The sequence below is a fragment of the Gopherus flavomarginatus genome, chromosome 11 (assembly GCF_025201925.1).
Source record: "Gopherus flavomarginatus isolate rGopFla2 chromosome 11, rGopFla2.mat.asm, whole genome shotgun sequence".
Lineage (NCBI taxonomy): Eukaryota > Metazoa > Chordata > Testudines > Testudinidae > Gopherus > Gopherus flavomarginatus.
In genome coordinates this window covers 32,448,584-32,473,425 of record NC_066627.1, presented here as the reverse complement: position 1 = coordinate 32,473,425, position 24,842 = coordinate 32,448,584, and the positions used below count along the sequence as shown (strand labels likewise).

Below are 24,842 nucleotides of genomic sequence, written 5' to 3'. Positions count from 1 at the left end.
CAGGCTAAAAAATTCCCCATCTTTCCCTACAACATACTTTAATCATGTATTAAGAATCCAATTTTGCATACACAGTAATTCTTGCAGAAGTTATTGCCTTCAGTTTATAATTTACAAAATTCACAGAATAAAGCTTAAATAGTTTTGACAATCATAAGAGAGATTCATTATATTAGTGTTTTATATATAAAAATGAAAAAACCAAAACATGAGAAGGAACCATAAATAATCCTATAAAAATCAAATCCAAAAAAAAGTTATGGAAAATCCCCATAAATATCAATTGCATACAGTAGCTGCTATATAGAAAGAGAAACCTGTAACATACTGTAGTCAATGCTGCTTCAGTTCAGGATATGAATTGTATAAAACACAATATACATCTAGAGAAATGCCCAGCCAAAGGAAACTGAAAGGATTAAAAAAAACTTGAATTTTTTTTAAAAACTAGATTTTTAATTTCAGAACCATTTCTACAAACATAAAACATTAGGCTATTTTTCCTACTAAAAAATTATAAAATCCTACATTAAAAGGTAATATTTCTCCACCTGTAAGAGACTTGATACAGGGAAAGGTTAGACTCAGAGCCAAGAGACTTTCCTGATTTTTGTGGATTGTGACCCTACTAAGGGCCAAAAAAGGAAGAGGAAACTTCTCCCTAAGGGCCATTTAGGCCACAATGTTATTTCTCTCATGGGCATCCAGAGCCAGGGGCACAGCTGCTCCCAGATAAGGCAATGGCACAATGTAGTGTAAGAGATTTAGAGAATTATCTATAAAATGCTTTATATGATGTGGCTGTCCTGCAGCAGGCCAAATACTATAGGGGAAATAGAATAAAAACTTCTACAAAACAAGGCAATTTGGAGAGATGCACACCGGATGCAAACACACACAATTGGCTTCCATACAAACTACATTATGTACGCCCTTCACACAACCAAAACTAAGGAATTTGGCAATCTTTTGCACTCTTCCCCTTTGCACCCCCCTCCCCAATATAGCCATGACAAGGTTCCCCCTGAGATGCTTTGCATTTTGGTGTGCCCTTGTTAGTTTAGCAGGATGGAAGGGTTGCACAGAATTTTTTTTTTTTTTTAAATCACTTTGAAATTAGATCCAAGACAGCATTTATTTGGAGCATCTCAGCTGAGGTCCAAATGCTTTAGCAGTCAGTTTCTCTCCCCAGAGGGGCATAAGGTGCTGGTAGCTTTAAGCGTAGAATTCATTTGTTGGGGCTTTCTTGTAGATTGGTTTTTTGCCCAGATCATAACTCCCCTCATCCTTTTTCTTCATGCGATAAACCAACAGGAGGATCAGGAAGACAGCGAACAGCAGCCCCACTGCCCCACCTGCAATAAGAGCTGGAAGAGAGTATGGAATGAATATAGCATTTAGGAGGAAACAGCTACCCTACGAGAAGCTGCCTCACTAGTCATAAACCCATGAAATCTATCCCAGAGTTGCAGCATTTTGGAGCTTTCTACTGGAAGCTTCCATCTTGCTGAGAGTGACATTCAGTCCAAATGGCATCTAGAGATCAGAAGTCACTTTCCACCCAGTTTATCCATAATTAAAAACCAGAGTGATAAAAAAAAGTTTCTTCTGATTAAAGCAGGATAGACACTTCCCTAATACTAAGTGCCTACTAGCTTACTAGAACAAAGCCAGCTGGGTTGTGTGTTTTTGGTCACCATTCTTGCCCTCTAAAGTAGTGGAACAATCACACAACCCCATTTTTGGCATCCTCATTCCCCCCTCCTCCCACATTTACAGTGTGGCTAATGAGTCATTAGACTTCGGGGACAGTGATGTTACCTGCAAGAACTTCTGTTCTCTCAAAGAGGCTGCTGTTGGCTGTGCTGGCCATGGAAATCTTGTTGGATGGGTTCATTTCCTCAGGGGGCAAGACTTTATGTGGAGTTAGTTCATTGTCTACCACCTGGTTTTCATCCACATCCTTTGTCCCCTTACCAGTATCTTCAGGGATATAGTTGTCACTCCAGAGCTGAATAAAGCAGAGACAAACCATACCCAGTCACGAACAGCTACAAAACACTTCAAAAACAAGAGAGATAGGGCAGACACCATTTAATGGCAGGCCAGTTGAGGTAATTTAAGAGTTCAGTGCATTGCGAGCACCTTATTATGCCAGTGGACTGGATGTGGAAGCCAGCTGCTGCTGGGGGCGTGGGAGGAAGAGGAGGAGTGGGTTAAGGTGACAAGAGCCTTTCACAGGCAGGCAGGCCAGATACCACACAGAGGGGCTGTTGGGCTCAAACACCACCACCTACCATAGGACTCTCTTCAGTGGTTGAAGTTATGTCATCTTCAGCATCTAGATAAACATGCAAACAATACAGAATTAGTTTCCCTTTGCTTCCAGAGTGTTTCCCCAAAGCCCAGGCACACTATAGCAGCACTAGCTGCTATGTCTAACTAGGGCTCTGCTTTGATTAAAGTTCCCTCTTATCTGTAAGTATTTTTACCAGTCAAACATAGTTTTGATTAGACAAAGCCACATGAGGCAATCTTGAGCTTGCATCATTCAGAGAAGAAATCTTCAGCTCCATTAAGTGGCTCTTGCTGCAGGGTACCAGGATTTGCTCAGAAAGCAAATATGCTCTTGTGTGCTATGCTGGCTTCAGGAGGGCACTCTTTTGAACTCCCATCCCTAAGGTACTAACCACCAGATCTGTTTGAACATGCCAGGTACTAATTTCAGAGCTTCTTCTTACCTTTGAGAACACAATGTGCACATAAAAAGGGCAACAAGGAGCTGTTTAAACTAGTTTATGCTAGCAGTTTTGAAAGCCATTAAGAGTTCCTGAAAACACTGACTTAATGAGCTTTCACTACTACACTGGTTTTAGGGGCAAAGTGGGAAGATTCAGAAATCTTGGGGCTCGAGGAAGAGGAGATTTAACAAACTATTTAAACTTTACAGCCCCTTGGTATTAAGAGGGGGGGAAACAATTTAAGTAATGCATTGTCTACCCATTGAAGACAGCATGTAATCTCATTACGGGGGTGAGTTACTTGGATGCCCCTATAGAGAGGGAAGACAGAATGAGTCCCATATCATGGCATGGTGCCCTTTTGTGGTTCCTATCTGTGTACTGCATCCAAGCAAGCCACCACATGGAGGTATTTGATTAGGCTGCTCTGTTGATCCCTCAATTACTTGCTATGCTTAGCTTTACAGACCATGTAGCCCATTACAAGTTCCATTAGAGCAGGGGTTCTCAAACAAGGGTCGGGACCCCTCAGGGGGTTGTGAAATTATTACATGGGGGGTGGGGATCGCAAACTGTCAACCTCCACCCCAAACCCTGCTTTACTGACAGCATTTATAATGGTGTTAAATATTTTTTTTTAAGTGTTTAATTATAAGGGGGGGTGCACTCAGACGCTTGCTGTGTGAAAGGGGTCACCAGTAAAAAATGAGTTTGAGAGCCACTGCATTAGAGAGCCTATGAGGCTCAGGGGACTATGTAACTTTGCCAGGTCAGAGCTATGAAGATGTAATAGTCAGAGGAAGACTCCAATATAAAGGCTATTTCTTGCCTACATACCATCATCTCCAGAACCAGAAAACCAGTCACTCTCTTCTGTCAAGTCAGGCCTGAGGTCACTGATATCTTCATCATCTGGCAAGGCTCCAGAAGAGAAATAGTCCTCTTCATACCTCTCTGGGTCCATGGTCTCAGTTTCTCTCACCTAAGAATGGAAAACCAGCATTAGACATTATGCAGAAACCCAGACAGTTCTCAGGCTGCCAGCAACAACCAGATCAGTTGAGCCAGCACAGCAATATTTCACCATTTAACTGGTGAAGTTCAATTCAGCCCAGCTAAAAGCATCATCTTTACTAGCTTGAAAAGAGCTGAATTCCCCTAGTTTTCTGAGAGCAGGAACAAAGATCAGCCTGAGTGGGGATTTCCAGAAAGACTGTTCAGAAGGTTCCCATGAAGTGACCAGGGTCTGAATTTACTGAAGACAGCTTTCTGGGCAAGAGCTCATGGCAGAATCCCTTGAGGTAGAAGGGAGGATTAAGTTCAGTGTGATAGGCAGCAGAGTAGTAGTGGGACATATACTTAGAGAATCTTACCCAATCTAGCTCTTGACAGAGGCTTGGAATCTCACTGTAGCATTAAAATCTCAAACCCAGTATGTTTAATAGCATCATTATTTCATTTCATTTCCAATTCAGATAGTTTTAACCTTTGTACGATAAAGTGAGATTTGTCTGCTCCCCCTCCCAATCTGTATATTCTGGGGAACATCACAAGATCAAAAGCATTACAAACAGGAACTCATTTGTATAAAAAGTGTCCCCTCAACAACGTGCACAATTCAAAAAGCAAATTGCTCAGCAGTTCCCACCTGAAAATAAAACCATGATACTGGGATCTGACTAACAGTCAGAGATATGTGCATTAGTGTGGCAGCAGCAGCACATTTAAGCCAGTCTGCAGGGCATACAAAGGAGCCCAGCCAAAAAATTGGATGTTAACTGCCTGACAATGGTTTAAAATCAGAAACCATTTTTGCTTGGGCCTCTGAAGATTAGGGAGTGAAGGTAGAAGATTCAGACTATGATTATACAAGTTCCCATAACTATTCTGTATAACTCTAGTGACCCTTTAGGGTCAGTCCAGGCAAGGATTCCATAACTCTGAGATCATGGACTGTCCACACTTCCAAACTGGCAGAAGCCAGTGTTTGCTGTGGAATTCCAGCAGCAATTCACAATTCCACAGCCATTAAGTCATTTGCTTGTTAAGGAATTTAACCCTTTCCTTACAGTTGGAAGTACAATGCAAACTGAACGGACAGCCGCTGCCACTACCACATTTCACTAGCCTTATTTTGCTAGTGATTCCCATTGCTATCACCAGTTCTGCTTCACTACTGATAGAAATGCTGGGAGCACTAGTGTGGCTGGTGGCACCTGGCCACTTGTAACAAGCATGGAGATGCAGGATTAAATGGGGGCGGGGGGAAGGGAAGGGAAAGGAACACAAAATGTTGGTTCTCCACCAAAGCAGCTCACCCTCCCTTCCTCCAGATGGAATGCGGCCTTATCTGGTAGCTACTGGAACCATATCATCATCATCATCATCAGTGTTAAGTACTCTCAGTGCTTCAAGGCGGGGTGGGGTGGGGGTCAGAAAGCAGCCTGTCTGCTGCCTTGCCCCAGGCATGGTCTCACTGCAATAAGAGGCCTGTGGCATGGCTGTAGCTAGCCCTGTTCAACTTCTGGGCACAGGTTGCAGAGCTAAAAGCTAGTATAGATATAGCCATAAAAACTTCATTACAGGGCCAGATACAAGTGGTCTTCCCCCCGCACCAACAATCCACTTCCACATCTGTAGATATTGGGGTTGCCCCAGCCACCAGGCTCTGCTGTCAGGGTATGAGAAGCTTCTCCTTATATCCTGAATTTGAGGGGCTAGAACAGTGATACAATAGCTTTTCAGGCAGCTCTGGTTCATTCCACCTCTTCAGTGTCAAAAGGGACCAGAAAACATTCAACTGAGCATCCTGAAAAACCAAGAAGAGCCTGTTGCTGCCAGACTCCTCATCTCCCATTATGCCCCAACTAAGACAGCTAGAAATACAGCCTGGAACAAACATTCCCAGCATCACTGGTCATTTATAGGACAACTTTTATGCCAACCTTAGTTAGAAAGGAGGCATCTGAAGCTAGCCAAGACACCAGGGCTCCCTAAAATGGTACTGCAGCAAAGGCCACAGCTGGAATGATGAAGCTGCTGCTCCCATCCCAGACTGTGGATGTTTTATTAAGATACAGAAAGGGTTTGATTCCCATTTGCCACCAGGCCACTACTCAATAACTCAGGGTGTGTCCCCCAGATAGTAGCTTTCATGTAGTACAATGGCAATAGGTGGAGGACGTTTTCCCTTGCAGAGCAGACAAATATTGGCAGGTGTGAGTACTAGGTTACATCTTTGTGTCAGCTCATCCAGACTGTACTCACAACTGGTGAATCACAGCCATCAGGCAGACAGAAAGCAAATGCCTAACAAGGGAGGCTCAAGAGATAACTAGGCTGGATCAGAGAGTCTGAAGGGACTGAGTAACCTGCCTTATGAGATCAAACCAACAATGAATAAGAATGACAGACATTTGCTATTAGTGGGTACTTTGGAATATACCAGGTTCAGATATCACAGTGGCTTATTCATCAAAATACACACTGTGTGTATGAGTGAGTGAGGTCCAATACTAATGAAGTTAATGACTCACAGAAATCAATGAGATTCTATGGAGTGTTTCATTCCGTTGCTCATTTGGCTCTGGGCCCAGGAGAATGTAAGTGGGAAGCTCACGCTCCATCTACAGTAACTTCCTGGAAAACATCCAGACAGCTACACTGGGACCTACACCTCTACACATTTACCCATAGAAGATCAATTGAAAATTCTTAAGGGTGTGGAGTTGAGGTTATTTGAGATCCTGGGGTGCTGTTGGGCAGCTCACTTCCTTCCTGTGTGGGTAAATGTGGTGAAGTTCATTCCATGTTTCTCCCTACACAAACTCGAAACATGCCTGCTTGTTACGTGGGTACCTCCCTGGGGCTAGGTGCAAATCCCACCTTGCAGAGCACTCTTGAATGGAAAGAGTTAACAGGGAAGTGTCTGTGCTCTTTGCAGGGTAGATCTGGAACAGCGACATTCCTCACATACACACCTGCACAGGGCACACAGGAGCAGTTCAGAGAGAGATCCCAATGGGGTTTGTGGGCTCAGGGAGAGGCACAGTGCAATGTTATAGTTTCTTTAACATTGTCTAATAGGGACATTGCATTTCTAAAGCTGGAGGAAAGTCTCCCTGCTTCTCCATATACATACATACGTACATTCTACAGGCTTCCCTAGGAGGCAGTTTCCAAGTATGCAGACTCCCTCTCAAATGGGAATTTGCAGCCCATGTGGTACAGAGTCAATAACCCAGTGGTCCCCCACAGGTTGAGTAGTACAGGATGCAGCACACAACACATTGGTAAAATAGGTTGAGAACCACTTCCCCTATTCAAAAGCATCTGACACTTGCCAAATGTCCTCCACAGCCACATGTGGCCTAACACTTTTGGGGCAGTCACCAGCTGGAGGCTGGCATCTAATCAAAATGGCTTGCGACCAGTTGTTCTGCCACCTGCTATTACTGTGCTGGAACTGAGTTCAGCCACCCTTATGATGGGAGAATGACTAAATGACTGCACAGCCTCACCTATTTCTGGCAACTGAAGTCAAGCAAATAGAATCCTTTAACTACAGAAGGATGTTGCTTCTGCCGAAGTCCAGCTCCAGGATTTCTTCTGGATGTTAAGCAGCTTTTACCCACAGTGACGTGAGTGCCAAGTAAGATTAACAAACATCATTGGGGGAGGGGAATAGAAGGGACGAGAAAGGGCAGGAGCTTTCCCTGCCTGGCAGTAGCAAAAAGAGGTTTACTTCTTAGCTGCCAGCCAGAGTGCATGCAGCTATGCACGCACTCTGCCTTTACCTTCACATGCTGCTTCAGTAGGATCCATGCAGCTACTACAAGGATTAGCACATTAGACATGCCAAGATGCACAGGAGGCCCCTACCTCTGCATGGATCATTCATGTAGAAGAAGCCTAAGGCTTCAGGCTGAGAAGCTGGCAGGGCTGTGATACCTGATCCCCACTCTGGTGGCGGAGTCCAATTTCAGAGTGGCTTTGGCTTGATTTCAGAAACCCAGATCAGCACTAGCTGCTGAAGTCTGCTCACACTGCAGCCCACAAAATTCCCCATCTAACATGTAACTTTACTCCGCCACTGACTAGTTCTGAGAAGGAAAAACGGTAAACTCTAACCAAGCCCACCTCCTCCAGCCCACACACCACTACCATAGTTTACGTGCCCTTTCACAGGAGCAGAAAACAAGTAACATTCTCTAGGGCAAGGGCATGAAATGCACATGATCAACTTTTAGTGCCGGCCATTGTCTCTGATCAAACACACCAATGTTTGAATTCACTCCATGCTTCTTTGAAGGCTGGTAGAAAGTGAGTTGGACAGGGGTTGCACATGCTGGGTCCCAGGCATCTGAAGTGCAGGGAGCTCTTTATAGCGTTTCCAACAACCCAGATAATGGAGCCCTATAATTTGCTTCAGGGTCTCTGTTTCCCAGCACTGTGTACACAAGCCCAGGAGTAAACAGGAGTGAGTTGAAAGTCAAAAGAACATGGACAAAAGAACATGGACCTGGGCCAAATTTGAGAGGGCGGGAAGTGATGAGAGGCAAGTCAGCACTCAGTTAACTATTTGCACCCTGCAAAGACAGAGGTATGGGGAGTGGGTCTGATGGCTCCTTTGCAGATAATCTCATTTACTAATAGTAAAAGAATTCTATTCTTAATTTTAACACCTAGTATCAGAGGGGTAGCTGTGTTAGTCTGGATCTGTAAAAGCAGCAAAGAATACTGTGGCACCTTATAAACTAACAGACGTTTTGGAGCATGAGCTTTCGTGGGTGAATACCCACTTTGTCAGATGCATGTAGTGGAAATTTCCAGGGGCAGGTGTATATATATATATATATATATGCAGGCAAGCTAGAGATAATGAGGTAGTTCAATCAGGGAGGATGAGGCCCTGTTCTAGCAGTTGAGGTGTGAAAACCAAGGGAGGAGAAACTGGTTTTGTAATTGGCAAGCCATTCACAGTCTTTGTTTAATCCTGAGCTGATGGTGTCAAATTTGCAGATGAACTGAAGCTCAGCAGTTTCTCTTTGAAGTCTGGACCTGAAGTTTTTTTGCTGCAGGATGGCCACCTTAAGGTCTGCTATAGTGTGGCCAGGGAGGTTGAAGTGTTCTCCTACAGGTTTTTGTATATTGCCATTCCTAATATCTGATTTGTGTCCATTTACCCTTTTCCGTAGCGACTGTCCAGTTTGGCCGATGTACATAGCAGAGGGGCATTGCTGGCATATGATGGTGTATATTACATTGGTGAACGTGCAGGTGAATGAACCCGTGATGGTGTGGCTGATCTGGTTAGGTCCTGTGATGGTGTCACTGGTGTAGATATGTGGGCAGAGTTGGCATCAAGGTTTGTTGCATGGATTGGTTCCTGAGCTAGAGTTACTATGGTGCAGTGTGCAGTTACTGGTGAGAATATGTTTCAGGATGGCAGGTTGCCTGTGGGCGAGGAGTGGCCTGCCACCCAAGGCCTGTGAAAGGAAATCAAGAACTCATTTTCATCAGAGTTTCAACAGAATGTGTGTCTCACACATATACATCCATTCATATGACCACTGGAAAGTGACTCCAATCTGACAAGTCCTGCTGCAAGTTTCCTCCTGCTCAGTGGATTTGAGAACAAGTCATACAGGATCAGACTATGGATCCATCTGGTCCAGTATCCTGTCTGACAGAGGAAGATGCGAGACATTCCATACTGGAACAATCATGGACCAGCCTGTCCCGATGGGAAGTTTCTTCCCAATCTTGTCAGTAGTTGATTTGTGCTCTGAAGCAGTCACCCTGCTCAGTACAGCCAGTTCACAATAGATATCTAATCCTTTTGAATTCTGCTTTGATCTTTGTCTCAATATCTTCTAGCAATAAGTTCCACACTAATGTGCACTGTGAAAATATTTCCTAGTTTTGAATTTGCCACCTTTCAGTTTCATTGAACGTCCCTTTGTTCTTGTGTTACGAGACATGGGGGAAGTTAGAAGTTCCTAATCTACCTGCTCTATACACCATTTTATATGGAGAACCATCTTGTCCCCTCACTGAAGTCCGCAGTCCTGATCTTTTCTGTCTCTTAATGCAACACTGTGTTCCTCTAGTCATTTCCATTGCTATCTCTGAACACTCTGTGCTCTGAGGTTCGAACACTGTACGCCAAGTGAGGGTATATCATGGATTCATATAATGGTATTGAACCTTTTCAGAATTCTTCTCCAGCCAGTTCCTTGCTTCTTGTAGTTCTGCTGCACACGGAGCAGACATTTTCCATTGGAGCTGTCCACAGAGAGGCCTAGGGCTTTTGAACTGTAACCACTCAAGGAAAACTGCTCACACACAAAAAACTTAGTTGTAGGGAGGATTGTTGAATCTCCAGTTAGCCAGACAGGCTGGAATGGTTCCGAGAATATGCTAAAGCTTGTGGGGCCAGTGAACATATGGGACTTCCTCCAAGACAGCTCATAGCCTGGAGACCTTCAGCAATTTGTGTACTTGTGGATTTAGGGACTAGCACAGAGTCATTACAGGCCAAAGTATTAGTTGGGAATTCATGATAGAGACAAGAGCCCTTACAACATAGACGACCTAAAACTCAATCATTTAGTGTGTTTGTTCTTGGCTTCACTTCAGAGGCTTCAATCAGAGTATTTGGAAAGGAGTGGCATGTGTTGTTTATCTTATGACACCAGAGCATACTCCCATCCTCCCCAGACACAATGTCACATGCAGCAGAAGTCATATTACTAAAATGCACATCTAGATTTCAAATTAAAGGATTCTCAAAATGGGGCTTACACGATACTGAAGCCAGCCCTAGAGCCTGTACTCTAAGAATGTGTTTAATAGAAGCATGCCTACACAAAAGCCATCACAACTGACACTAATTAGCCCTCTTGCTGGATGTGTCAGCAGAGAGGCCAAGGACCTAGACCATGGGAAGTGAACTGTCAGCACCAGATGTAACCCCTCAAGGGCAGGGATGTGTGGCACACTGGTAGAGTACATACATGTCGCTTCACTGCTGATGCTTGTGACCTGACTGACTGAAATCTCCATGGCTGTCCTGACATTAGCACTGAATTCACTTAAATACTTCATTTCTGCCCCTTCGCCCTTTGTTCCAGGCCACCAAAGAGTTGCTATTCTTTTATCAGGAAATCCCAGAAATTAAGCCATTGTTGAAGTAATCTTGGCTTACTTCAAAATGGATCTGTCCTACCATGACACATGGCTGGGATCCAGCTTGTCAAACTAAGTGTAAACCACTGGAAATCTGATGCTGTAATGGAAGTGCTGAGGCCAGCAAGCTGCCGCACATGTGCTAAAAGAGCTGTGAAGACAAGGTAGGCAAAAAAAACAAAAACCATGTTCCTAAAAACAAAGGAGCTAAGCCTGGGACAGGCGGGAATTTCCAACCACAGCCCTTTGTTCTATCTGATTTACTTACATGGGGCTCCTCTCTACTCCTATCTGTTGGAAGAGATGTTAACTGTGTATTATACTTGTCTTGTTATTTTTAATGTATTTTAATGCTAGAATGCCTTGCTCCCCCCCACTCCACCTTTCCCCTTTATTCCCTTCACTCCAGTTTTTGACTCTGCTGCTGTATGTGCTGTTTGATTTGCATCATCTGCATGATTTTCCTCCAGTTTCCTTAATCTCTTCCTGATAGCCTTGTCTACACTTTCTTACCATAGGTAACAATGGTGGGAGTGTTAGTGTAGACCACAAACTGGCAGTTGCCAGCATTTGAACCACCATGTTGGCTAGAGCTGGTCAGTTTGAATGGATGTAGATGACACCATAGTTAAAATTTAAAATGCAATTGTCTATACTAATGATCTGGGGGCACTGAGGATAAGTTGTAAGGGGTGGGAGCGACAAAGCAGTGCAGACAGAGCTTAACTCACATGCTTACAAACTGGCACTCATCTCTGCCCCCCTCCCACTGTGCCCAGGCTTGCCTAGTCTCTCTTGTTGGAAGGGAGGGTAGTAGACAGTTACTTTAACAAGCCCTCAGGAAGAGCCTTCTAGAGAATTCAGTGATCTTCAGATACTGAACCACAGACCATTTTAGCATATTTTACAATATCCACCAGACTGCTCTCTCCTAAAGAGATGCTTTGAGTAACATCAGGCTCAAAACACCTCCAAAACAAGAGCTACTTGTTGTTCCCTTCCAGCTTCTCTAACACGGATGCACTGTAGCACCATGGGGTATGCCACCAGCCATCTGCCCCTTTAAAGCACAGACAGACAAGATCCTCCTCTCCCATTAAGAGCTCTGTTAGACACTTCAGAAGCAAGAGTTTCTAGAGATTTCCGTCTTGTGACTGCTTACTACTGTGGAAAAAGTCACATATGACTGAACTCCAACTTTGAGGGCTCCTGCACGCTGTGGTAGTAGAGTTATCCCCATGTTAATGAGCATTTCTGTATGTGGTGAACACAAAGGCCTGGTCTACACTTTAAATTTAGATTGACAGTTATTTTGCTCAGGGGTTCGCAAAATTCACACCTGAGTGCTGTAGCTATGCCAGTCTAGTACCTGCTGTAGATGTAGCCAGGTTGATGAGAGAATGCTTCTGTTGACCTTGCTACTGTTGCTCAGGGGAGTGGGTTACCTATTATGATGGATAAACCACTTCTATCACTGTAGAAAACATCTACACTTCAGCATTGTTGCTGTGCCACTGTAGCGCCCAGAGAGTAGACAAGCCCCAAATCTCACCAGCAGAAAGTAGGCTGCTTCTTTTCCTCACTCCAAAACTCCTTCTCTTTAGATACATAAACTCCTTAGCAGAGACACTGAAGAAACCTTGTCTATGCCTAGGAGCAGAGCAAACATTTCAATCCAGGTCACATCTTGCATCAGCGTTCATCTGCACTGCAACTACTGTAACAAATCCACATTAGCTGGCTCACTGTGCCCTCTGATCATCTTTGGTGACTGTTTGCTAGTCAGCTTGCTCCACATTATTCACAGGATAGATGGCCCCTTCTGGCTTTAGTGCCAAGGAAGAGTAATCAAGGTTTCCCTGCACGTGCATGCACTTAAATAGGCTGGAGCCTGCTGAGCCAATTGTGCTAGGAGCTTTCGGAGACAGAAATTGCCAGTGTGCATTTCCTTCAATATACTTAAAGAAGCAGCAGCTCTCACTAGGAAAAACTACCTTTACACCCAAATTATCACATAACTTCTCAGCTAGGGTGTCCTCAGGTCAAACTGCCAAAATAAACCCAGAACTTTAGGTTAGATCCTGAAGCATGTGCTGAGTAGGAAGTGGCAAGAGACAGAATGGCAGGCCAGGACTTCTGCAGACAATTACCATCTCGGTGGCAATGAGACTGGGGCAAGAACAAGTTCGTAGGCAGGCATATTCTAGTTATCTGAGACTGGGAGACTCACTTTCGATTACAGTGCAGTCTTTCTGCATTTCCACCTCAGGCTCCCTACCAAGAACCTTAGCAGGTGGACAGTGGTAAGAGAATAGAATCACTTGTTATTCCTCCTATACATTCCTATTGTGATGTTTTAAATACCATGGCAATGAGGGGCTTACCCCCACCCCCACCATCAGCCAACCCTGCAGTGAAAGGATAATCCCACAGCAATATATATTATTATTACTAAGCAGAGAAGCAATATATTATAATTACTAAGCAGAGAAGTCAGTTTGCCTTCAGCAAGAGGGCTTTACTGTATTCAGAACCCAAGGAGAGCAAGTTCCAATAGGTAACCAAGAGCTTGCTCTGGATAACATTGTATTCTGAGTTTCATGCTCTCTGGGCTCCGTTAGCTTTTGACCCACGTGCATTTGCCTAACAGAGCCCACATTTAGGGTATGGCTACACTTAGAGCTGCGGAGCGCTGCCGCGGCAGCGCTTTGAAATGTGAGTGTGGTCGCAGCGCCAGCGCTGGGAGAGAGCTCTCCCAGCGCTGCATGTACTCCACCTCCCCATGGAGATTAGCTTACAGCGCTGGGAGCCGCACTCCTAGCGCTGGGGCACTGTTTACACTGGTGCTTTGCAGCGCTGTAACGTGCTGCGCTCGGGGGGGTGTTTTTTCACACCCCTGAGCGAGAAAGTTGCAGCGCTGTAAAGTGCCAGTGTAGCCAAGCCCTTATTTAAGACTAGGTGTGCAAGTCACTTTAAAAAAAACCCTCCAGAAGATACAAAGAGGAGGAGAAAGAATTGACTGGCAGGGATTTCTTGTTTTAAAATAGTCTGATAATTAGCAAACAGAGCCATAAAAGAGGTTGTACAATTCCCATGACAGATGGGCACATGCAGGGATCTATTTAAAAAGTAAGAGGACTCATTAACTAGCATCATAACCTTTTCTGATGAACCAGCTATAGGTGTTTGGAATCTTAAGTATCTATTGGTTACAAAGTCTAATTTCAGCATCTTCACCACAGGGATCTACTCATGTTTTAAAGAGAGATTCAGTTAAGCAGCTCAAGGAAGGATAAATAAAGCTAGCCACTGACAGCCAGTGTCCAAATTCAGGGTGCGGGTGGGAAGAGTCCATTATGCCTGTTCTCCCAGGGAGGTGAAGGCACAATGGATACTCAACAGGAGAGTATCCGCTTATCAGGGGATTTTCATTCAATCATCAAAGTTTGGTATACAAAAGACCAGAGTCAAAGAATGCAATGTAATTTACCTGTTTTCCAAAGTTTAGTCTTCTTCCCTCATGTGAGGGAAACATATGGAGAAACTTCCTAGAGCATAACTCAATCCCACAAGTTATTTTGCAGGGCTGTTTTGTTTTTTTGTTTTTGTTTTTAAACTTATACGTGTGTATTACATTATTAGCTCATGTGTCTTGCACTTTTATATTCCTTTGTAATAGTGTTAGCGAGATCAGACTTCAAAGAGAATAATGCACACAGCAGAAGTTTGGTGCCTTTCCTAGCTGGCCCAGTACAGAGCTAAAATGGTCAGACATACAACTAATCTAGGCTTGTTTGTACAGTTGAGATCTTGATACTGCACCTCGAAAATGTTTCAATTCCCCACAATCTATGCAAGTTTAATCATATCAAGAGACTAGAGATTTAGGTTTGATTTACACTTAGCTATGTTAGTTTAGGAAGGTTTTGCTGGCATAGATGTGATTTTTTTTTAAATTAACAGTGTAGTTAAACCAGAAAAGCCTTTAAGCGTAGCTAAGAAAGGCGCCACTAAGGTCTTGTCCAGGCCCAGAGAGCTAATGCCCACATCTTAACTATTTCCAGGTACTGACACTTTCCCAGAATCATGCAAGTCACCTACTAAAGTTAAACATGTTTACAGCACCCCAGCATTCTAGGGCTTGGTTCCCCTGTCCCCCTCCTCCAGAGGAATATTTCAGCTTTACACACACACACCCTCCTTCCTTGACCTCCCATCATCTGCATGGAGGGGAGGGGCAGTTGTCATAACTTAGTCCCAGATTTGGACCTTAGCGTCCAAAATATGGGGGTTAGCATGAAAACCTCCAAGCTTAGTTACCAGCTTGGACCTGGTACTGCTGCCACCACCCAAAAAAATTAGAGTGTTTGGGGCACTCTGGTCCCCCCAAAAACCTTCCCTGGGGACCCCAAGACCCAAATCCCTTGAGTCTCACAGCAAAGGGAAATAAACCTTTTCCCTTCCCCTCCCTCCAGGTGCTTCTGGAGAGGGACACAGAAGCAACCTCCGTGAATCTAAGCAGAGGGAGTCCATCCTCTCTAATTCCAGTCCTGGAAACAAAAGCACTTCTCTCTTCACCCAGAGGGAATGCAAAGTCAGGCTAGTAAATCTAACACACACAGATTTCCCTCTGACTTCTTCCTCCCACCAATTCCCTGGTGAGTTGCAGACTCAATTCCCTGGAGTTCCTCACTAAAGAAAAACTCCAACAGGTCTTAAAAGAAAGCTTTATATAAAAAAGAAAGAAAAATACATACAAATGGTCTCTGTATTAAGGTGACAAATACAGGGTCAACTGCTTAAAAGAAATATGAATAAACAGCCTTATTCAAAAAGAATAGAATTCAAAGCACTCCAGCAACTATATCCATGTAAATACAAAGAAAACAATATAAACCTTACTGTCTTACTATATTTGTACTCACAACTTGTAAACAGAAGATTAGAAAGCAGGAAATAGAAATCCTTCTCATAGCTGAGAGAGATTCCGGCAGAAGACCCAGAACAAAAGACTCACACACAAAAAACCCTCCACCCAGAGTTGAAAAAATCCTGTTTCCTGATTGGTCCTTTGGTCAGGTGCTTCAGGTGAAAGAGACATTAACCCTTAGCTATCTGTTTATGACAGCAGTGTCTTTCTAAATGCATGGTAGTAATCTAGAAGACCAGAACATTTTATTGTTCACCCCTTCTTTGGCTTCTGGAATCCATGAACCTCACAGCACTAACAAGGCATTTAGTTACCAGCATGCAATGACAAGGCACATTAACAGTAGTAATGTTTATACAACAGTTTCTCAGGCTTGGCCTTTAGTTTAGTTAGAATTAGTGCCAAGACAGAGTGTATAAACAGCCTCCTATAAAAGGGGCTTCAGAGCATGAGAGAGAATACTCTGTATCCAGTATGCATTTCAATTTGCAATAAATCTTTCTTTTCTTGGAAAAAATCCTCATATAAATGAAGTCTCCCCCACCTACCATCACAAGTAGAAACACACTTTTTAAATGGACTCAGAAATAAAATTGGAATCCTTACCATCCTAAGAAAAAAAAGATGCCTATTCTAACGAGACTGGGGACTCCAATCACAGGGCCAAGAGGGCGTGCTGTGCTAATCAAATTCCTAATTCCAAAAGGTCAGACAGGGAGAAGAAATCCCATTTAGGAGTTGCAATTTAGCCTTATCAAATTTGAACAATGGTCCATCATTCTAGGTACATCTTCCTCCCACCACACTACATCAAGCCATTGGTCCAATAATTCAGTCTCTAGTCATCAGAAGTAGCCAGAACCTGATGTTATAGACTGAAAACATACTCATAATACAATACATCTGTCCAGCTGGGATAGCCTCAGACACAGGGTGTCTTCACAGCAAAGAAAGAAAGAGGGTGGGGGTTGTTTTGTTAATTAAAGAATTGCTACCTCTCCAGAAAATTCAACTCCTCCTCACACTCCAGAACTGCATCATCAAGGAAAGTTTGAGTCACTGATTCTCAGAAGAGAAACAAAACTATTACTCAAGTGCTGACAAGAGGCTTACAGAACCACAGCAAACTTCTGCCTTAGCAAAAGTAATTTTCAGACTCCAACAAGCTTCTGTTTTAGAAGTGTGACTTCCACAAGTCCAAATTAGAACGCAATCTCTACATTATTAGTAATAAGAAGTTCTGAACACAGGCAGCTGTTGCTTTAATGCTTCAGCAACTCATCTGTATGACAAAGAGACATTAGATTCTACATATGTAACTTAAGCTATGTATTTAACACTAAGACCTTGGCTACACTGGTGCTTTACAACACTGCAACTTTCTCGCTCAGGGGTGTGAAAACACACACACCCGAGCGCAGTAAGTTACAGCACTGCAAAGCGCCAGTGTAAACAGTGCCCCAGCAAGCTAATCCCCATGGGGAGGTGGAGTACCTGCAGCGCTGGGAGAGCTCTCTCCCAGTGCCGGCGCTGCGACCACACTCGCACTTCAAAGTGCTGCCGCGGCAGTGCTGTACGGCTGCAAGTGTAGCCATACCCTACGTGAAAATTCTCACCTACTCTGTCCTAACTGGAAATGGGAGCCTGAAGTATTTAATCCAATAAAAAGCCAAGGCGGCTGCATTCAAGTAAGATCTTTTATGGCCCAGCAATGCAGTAACTTACCACATCTAAAGTGTGACATATTTAACACACTGCCCCCATCCCATTCACTATTCATGAACTCAGCCCTGCCTTACCACCACAGCTCCATTCTAGTGCTAATCATTTCATGCATTAATCTAAAGGACCTGCATTCTACCAGGTTTCAGCAAGCAGCCACTCGCTCACTGATAGAAACAGTTTAGAGGGCAGATATACTCACAGCTGGTCTACACAATTTTTGGCTGCTTTCACTATATTGTAGTTAGGGAAGTGTACAACCCTCTATTGTTTGACACAGTTATAGCAGTAGAAGGGTGATGACAGAAAAAAGGTGTACCATCATGTAGCTTATTTCTGTCAGCACCTGTATACAGGTATAACTGTGTCAACATAGGGGATTCTACTTCCCTAACTACAATCCATTGCTAAACCCACATGGTTAAAGTGGTACTCAAAAGGAATAAAAACCTTTTTCAGATCAGCTAGGAGAGCAAGTCTCCTGTAGGGACAGGATAAAGCTAACCAAGTCACACACCTCTACACTGCTGTGAAGATATTTTCCAGTTTGGGGGAGTCCATTATATGCAAGGTTACGCACCAGAGAATTGCCCAGGTGTCAATCACTACACAAAAATTTAATTCATCTCAGTGCGAAACAGGGGCTATTTTGACAGAAGTCACTTATTTTACGGATACTAGCACCAACTATAACCACATTATTCCCAGAGATACAGTTCCAGCCCAAATCACACCAGGCATTTAGTGAGCACCATGTACAGGGCAAAACAAAGATTCTCCCATTTGAGTACTTTACTTATTTATTTTATTTTAAAAAGCAAGACAGAATCAAACCAACTGAGGATTCAGAGTCAACCAAGTGGATTCTAGCAGCAAGCGAGATTTCAATAGAGTATTCAGCAGCAATAGAGTTTGCAGTGTGGTAAAAACAGGCTGTGGGAATTCTGCTGAAGTTTGCACTGTGAAGGTAGACACTCACTCTCCTTCCCATTGTTAGGCTTGAAGTCAAGTTAACAAATCTCAGCCTTACAGTTGGGAAGTAGGACAGAAATAGGGCAACACTAGACCCTATGCTGGAACAGCAGGGTGAGACAGCAGAGTCATATCCTGAAATGGATTCAAATCACGCACATTGGAAGGGCTATTGTCCCCTCTCCCCACCCAAAAAACAGAAGAGTCCATGGTATCCTAGCCATAAACAGTTTTCACAGCTGCTAGACTGGAGGTGGATTTCAGCAGACAAACAGCCCACGTATCTTTGCCAAGCCATTGCCAGCCACCTCAAGAACCTGGTGCACTAGCAGTAATGTGGGAGAAGAACAAGGTAGAGTATTAGGATAATAATAGACTTTAAGGTCAGAAGGGACCTTATGATCATCTAGTCTGACCTCCTGCACAACGCAGGCCACAGAATTTCACCCACCCACTCTTATAATAAACCCCTAATCCAGTGCTTCTCAAGCTATCTGATGTGGGGGACCACCAATTTTTTTTTTTTCCTGTTGTGCCAGGGACCAGTCCCATATTGTTATCCTATTCAATGCTCTTATGAGGAAACTCGCCATAGACTGGCAGCCGATGGCTCACGGACCTGCACTGGTCTGTGGACCACCACTTTGAGAAGCACTGCCCTAGCCTATGTTTGAGCTATTGCAGTCCTCAAATCATGGTTTAAAGACTTCAAGGCACAGAGAATCCTTCAGCAAGTGACCAGTGCCGCATGCTGCAGAGGAAAGCAAAAAAAAAAAAAACCAACCCCAGGGCCTCTGCCAATCTGCCCTGGAGGAAAATTCCTTCCCAACCCCAAATATGGCAATCAGCTAAATCCTGAGCATGTGGGCACTACTCACCAGCCAGACACCCAGGAAGGAATTCTCTTTATTAACTCAGATCTCACCCCATCTAACATCCCGCTAATTATTACCCCAGTTACTGAGAATAGTCAAAGATCAATTAATTGCCAAAATTAGGCAATCCCATCATACCATCCCCTCCATAAACCTATTAAGCTTAATCTTGAAGCCTGATGTGTCTTTTGCCCCCACTGCTCCCCTTGGAAGGCTGTTCCAGAACTTCACTCCTCTGATGGTTAGAAAACCTTCGTCTAATTTCAAGTCTAAACTTCCTGATGGCCAGTTTATATCCATTTGTTCTTTTCTCCACATTGATACTGAACTCCCTCCCTGGCATTTATCCCTTTGATATATTTACAGAAGGCAATCATATCTCCCCTCAGCCTTCTTTTGGTTAGGCTAAACAAGCCAAGCTCTTTGAGTCTTCTTTCATAAAACAGGTTTTCCATTCCTCAGATCATCCTAGTAAGCCCTTCTCTGTACCTGTTCCATGTTTAACAAGGATGAATTCAAACTGAGAGACCAGAACTACATAATGGGTTTGGAAGACTAATATTAGAATTCTCTAAAAAAGTGAAGAGCCCTCTTGACCTCTTTTCGAATAGGGGACTCAGCAAAGTGCTTTATGCAAGGAATTTGTTCCCCTGCTTCCATCATGGAGACTACTTCATGAGAGAAGTTCCTCTCAGGGACCCATCTTGCCAGTTTCCAAAGGATTTCATTCTCTGGGCCACAAGGAAGGGCTCTGGGGACTCCTGCTTAAAAGCTACTGATGAAGATCTTGTTCTTCGTATTCAGAGTACTGAACTGAGGGACTATACAGATATCACTCCCACGCTATGGGTTGTAACTGATTTGCATATTAGAAACATTGCTGTGAAGTGCTAAAAACTAAAAGCAACTAACTGCCTATTCTAGTGGTTTTCAACCTTTTCATTTGCAGACCCCTAACAAATTTCAAGTGGTGGTGCAGACCTCTTTGGAAATTCAACCTGTAGTCCAAGGACTCCTACCACAGAAGTCTTAGACTAAACACTAACTGAACAGAATTCAACTGTAAATGCCATGCTGAGCACATGCTGCATTTGATGCACCGTGAAAAGGGCACTAAACTGTGGGCATCTATGGTAATGACACCACTTTTGATGGACCACAGCTTGAAAACCACTAGTCTATTCCCTCCAGTACAGCTCCTAGTTTGAGAAGACGCACTAAAACACATTTGATTTAGTGACAAGAGCCCATTTCCTCTTTTTCCTTCAAAACTCTGTTCCAGGTGCATTAGTCTTTGTAATACAGTCTGCTGCTCTATGTCAGACAGGTACTGTTCTGGACAAGTTAAATCACACCCATTCCAGAGCCTGCCCAAGTCAGAAGGTGAAGCAGATGGAAAATAAAGTTATATATGCAGATAGCTATATCTTGATTTGATTGGAAGGGACAGATGAGAAACTGGGCAAAGAGCAGAAAGACCAGGCCTCAGGAACTGAAGGTAGAAGGACAAGCCAAACCGGTTTAAACATTAATAATGCTGCATTACTTTCCAAATACCACCATCAACAAAACATCAGCTCAGCCAGTCAGTTGCCCAGTGAGTTCTGTGAAGTGTTAACACTTTTTTGAAGCGTTAGTAATAAAGTAGGCAGGTGTTGCAGTAGAAAAGCAGCACCTACCTACCTGCTTCACTCACACTCTCTCCCCCCTCACACCTCCCATTTAATAAGAGCTTGATTAAAGAGATCGTCTGGATGTTATAAGTGCAGAACTAGTACATGAAATGGTGCTATGATCCAACCTAAAAGGCAGAAGCACAGCACCTCAAAGATTGATCCTATGTACCTAAAACCAATGGAGCTCATAGGACTGTTCTCACATTTAACTATTACATAATGTTAACATGATCCAGTCTGTTACTTAACATAAACATAGCATAGAAATTATGCCATGGAGTTTTCAGGAATATTTTCAGCCCTTTTACATGTGGTAAGGCTGCCTCAGTCAGAGAAAGCCTGGCTGCAGTGAGAGCCACATGGGGCATCACATGCCACTTGAAAGAAGGTAGAGCTTGCTCCAAAGCATTTCTGGTTCTTGCACTGTACAGGCTTTGAGGGACCATCACCATACAGGATCACACAGCCCTCAAGGCCCTGCCCTTACACAAACACAAAATAGACTCCATGTCCTGTGGAGTCTCAGCAATATGTCTGCACCCTCTCCATATATTGGGTGTACAAAAGTTCCAGGCCACATGCTGTGTAATCCAGCATGTTGTATCAACACTACAAAAAGGGACCAACTCCTCCCACATTAACCTAGATGGTGCATCACCAGAGACCGCTCCTCAGTGGGGGTTGGCACATTCTACTAAAGCAAACTTGGTGGTGTAAATAAATTCAATATTGCAACACTAGAATACAGCCAAACGAATTAAGCATAGGGCAATATGCTGTATTGCGTGTTCTGTAAACTCAGCATAAGAAGTTATAGATACAGCTATGCAGAAATGTTTTCTTTGGAAGCATCTGAACTCTTTAGGACACAGCCTACCAAATCCACAGCCCATTATATTCCCCAAGCACACTAGGTTGCAATGTTAATTTCATACCAAATGTGGTCAAAGAGCATCCACAAGCTGTAATACTCAAGGAGTTTTTGCCCTGTGCTAGGCTTTGGCTTTAGTTGCTGGGAAGCCCGATGGCAGCCATGACAAGGATTTTGTATCTGATGAATTCACTCAGGCTTGCTGGTCATAAAGTGGGCTGCCAAATGTTAAAGGAGTAGACACTTCATGCATTCTGGCCTGAGAGCTTTCTTGCTAAACCACCAGCAACTTGGATTAGATCTTCAGGGCAGAAACTGAACAAAAAGTAATAAGTAGTGACTTGCCTACAGAGCCTCAGGCTGCAAGTGAAACAATGTGGACAATTAAACCTAGTTTGAGGATATTCTAATCTCTTGCAATTGCCCTAGTCCCAATGCAGTCCCTACTAACCAGAATCAAAGCAGGATGCCTTCTGATCTGAGCATAGACACTTGTTAAAATTAAAAGTTAGAAGCCAGAAACCCCTCTGAGTTACCTATAGGCCTGGTGTTTGTACAGGGTCCTGCTTCATTCTGCAAGTTCGAGAGGGTCTAATGCCCATAAAAAGGAGGAGTCCCAGTAGAACTCTTGTACAACTTCTAATTACATTTTACAGCACTCTGTATCTGAGCTCCTTACAAGTTCAAAATATGATAATGTTGAGGTATTTTTTAAAAAATTCCTTTCCATCTTCCCTCAGACTTTTATCTCCATACATCTTTGCTCTCCAATCCTAATCTATATCCTTGATATAGAAGTTCTCCTCTTCCTCCCCACTTTTTCCCCAGACTCTACCATTGCACCTCAAGCCTAACCTGCAGCATCCCTGTTGCTCACTCCTGAGCCTCAGAGAACTACTGGGGTACAGACAGGCAAGAGGAGCAGGGTCCATCCAAGGGCACAGTAGTCACAGAGGCAGAATCAGAAGGGAAAGGCACAGAGGTAAAGGAGCACAAAAGAAAGAGCATGTATTGTGGTAGATTAGTTATCGAGTGAGCAGAAGGTGAAAGGTTGTAAGGCATGGGACTAATGCTGATAAAACTAAGCCTGCAGGGCAGGAGCATGGGTAAGCTGGTTGGTAAAAAAGTAGGGTCAGCATCAGATGAGGTATCACCTGATGGGAGGAGAAGAGAGGAAGATTTGTGAATAATCAGAAGGAGCTGGAGGACCCCATGTTGGCACAGAGAAGGGAGAGGAAAGGAGTCTCTGACCCAGCAGAGGAAAATAACATGGTAAGGACGGAGAAGAATACAAGTAACTTGGTTTAGAGAGGCAAGTGGGGAGCAGGACAGGAGTTGAGCCTGGGGAGTAAAAGTCAGGTAGACAGGAAAATGGTATCTGGAAGCATAGCAGTGCAAAAGCAAGCAGCAGATCCATTTGAATGGCAAGCCAAGTCGACAGAAATCGGTCCTCAATACATAAACAGTGAGTAGTTCAATATCCATCAAGCCACGCAGCCCTATCAGGGTATTTTCAGATGGAAATCAGCTACTCTCCCTCATCCCACTCCATTCAGCACACAATGCCAGCAAAACTAGGGATAGTTTAAAACCACAAGACAGGGACCGCCTTAGATAAATCTGCCCCTTTCACCTATCCAGACTTTATGGAAGTGGGGGAAAATCGTGGCCGTATTTATTTCAAAGCCTCCTGCCAAGTAGCATGTTCCCTCCCTGGATAATGGCTACAAATTGGTTCAGGAGCAGGCACAAAATCATGTGGAAAGAAAGGCCTTTCTGTTCTCCCTTGGAAAAACCTAATTTCCTCCTGATGGGAAAAGCCAGGTTTCTGCCACCAGCACATCTGATATTAAGTTAGGTAAAGACAAAGTCTCACAGCATATTTGGGGGTGCTAAACCTGGAGTCCTGGCTCCACAGTTTAAACATTCAGAAAGATGGAGTGGGGAGGGGAGGAGAATAGGGTGTATGAGCGCTCGGAAAGCCTGCACAGCACTTCTCTTAACAAGGCGGGTTATAATCCATTACTCCCCCCAGAAGAGGCGTTAGATCTAGTTCGAGATCATGAAGCGAGGGTGGAATTGGAGCAATGCTGCTCTTACCCCAGCTAGAGTATGGGTGCGGGAGCCCTTTGGTGAAGGAAACTCAGCCGCTTATCTGGGCTTCCCCTCAGCAGCCGGGGAGTCTCAGCAGGGGAAATCGGGGATTGGCACACGGTAAAGGAAAACCCCCGCTGCGGGGCGCGCCGTAGGAGGGGGATTTCAGCCGCAGAGCCGGGGTTTGGGGCAGCCTTACTCAGACCCAGCTAGGAGGGCTGGGCGCTATTTGCGCCATGGGCTGATACTGGCGCCCGGGGGCAGCCGCAGGAGGGCGCATGAGACAAGGGAAGAGCTGTCGCTGTCCGCCCCCGGACGGGGAGGCCTCCTGCCCCACCCACGCACCCCGCCAGCAAGGGACGGAGACGGGAAGAGACTCCTAGCAGGGCTGTCCCGCTTCGGGCCGTGGCGCGGCCGCTCCCCAGCCCTTCCCTGGCGCCGGACCGTGGGGGACCATCCGAGACACGGCGAGTCACGGCGAGCCCGGCCCGACCCGACCCCGGTAGCCTACATAGTGGGAGTCCGGCCCGAGCCCGCCCCCAAGCGCTGCCCCCCCTCGCTCAGAGCCCCGCAGCCCGGACACCCCGCGGCGCGGGCGGACGGGCACTCACCGACTCGGCGGAGACAGCGCTGGCGGCTACCAGGAGGAGCAGAGCGGCGCAGAGCGCCCCAGGGTGCCTGGCTGACAGCAGCTGCATGGTGCTCGGGTCGCGATAGTGAACCAGGCGGCTGTGGCAACACGATCAAACGGCTTGAACGAACCCCACGGCC

The 24,842-nt window shown here is 44.6% G+C and overlaps 1 protein-coding gene across 1 annotated transcript; it reads right to left on the bottom strand.

Annotated features, from left to right (window-relative positions):
* Positions 1–434: 434 nt before the first annotated feature.
* Positions 435–24,842, bottom strand: SDC4 (syndecan 4). Its single transcript, XM_050917481.1, has 5 exons — positions 24,683–24,842; positions 3,579–3,723; positions 2,298–2,341; positions 1,822–2,011; positions 435–1,367 (listed from the first exon to the last, which is right to left on the bottom strand). The coding sequence occupies exons 1-5, from the start codon at positions 24,767–24,769 to the stop codon at positions 1,216–1,218; spliced, it is 618 nt and encodes a 205-aa protein (XP_050773438.1). The 5' UTR covers positions 24,770–24,842; the 3' UTR covers positions 435–1,215.

Coding starts and splice junctions, on each gene's coding strand:
- SDC4 (XM_050917481.1), bottom strand. CDS start 24,769: ATGCAGCTGCTGTCAGCCAGGCACCCTGGGGCGCTCTGCGCCGCTCTG. Junction 2,342..3,578: donor TTCTGGTTCTGGAGATGATG/GTATGTAGGCAA, acceptor ATGTTTATCTAG/ATGCTGAAGATGACATAACT. Junction 1,368..1,821: donor GAGAACAGAAGTTCTTGCAG/GTAACATCACTG, acceptor ACTCTCTTCCAG/CTCTTATTGCAGGTGGGGCA.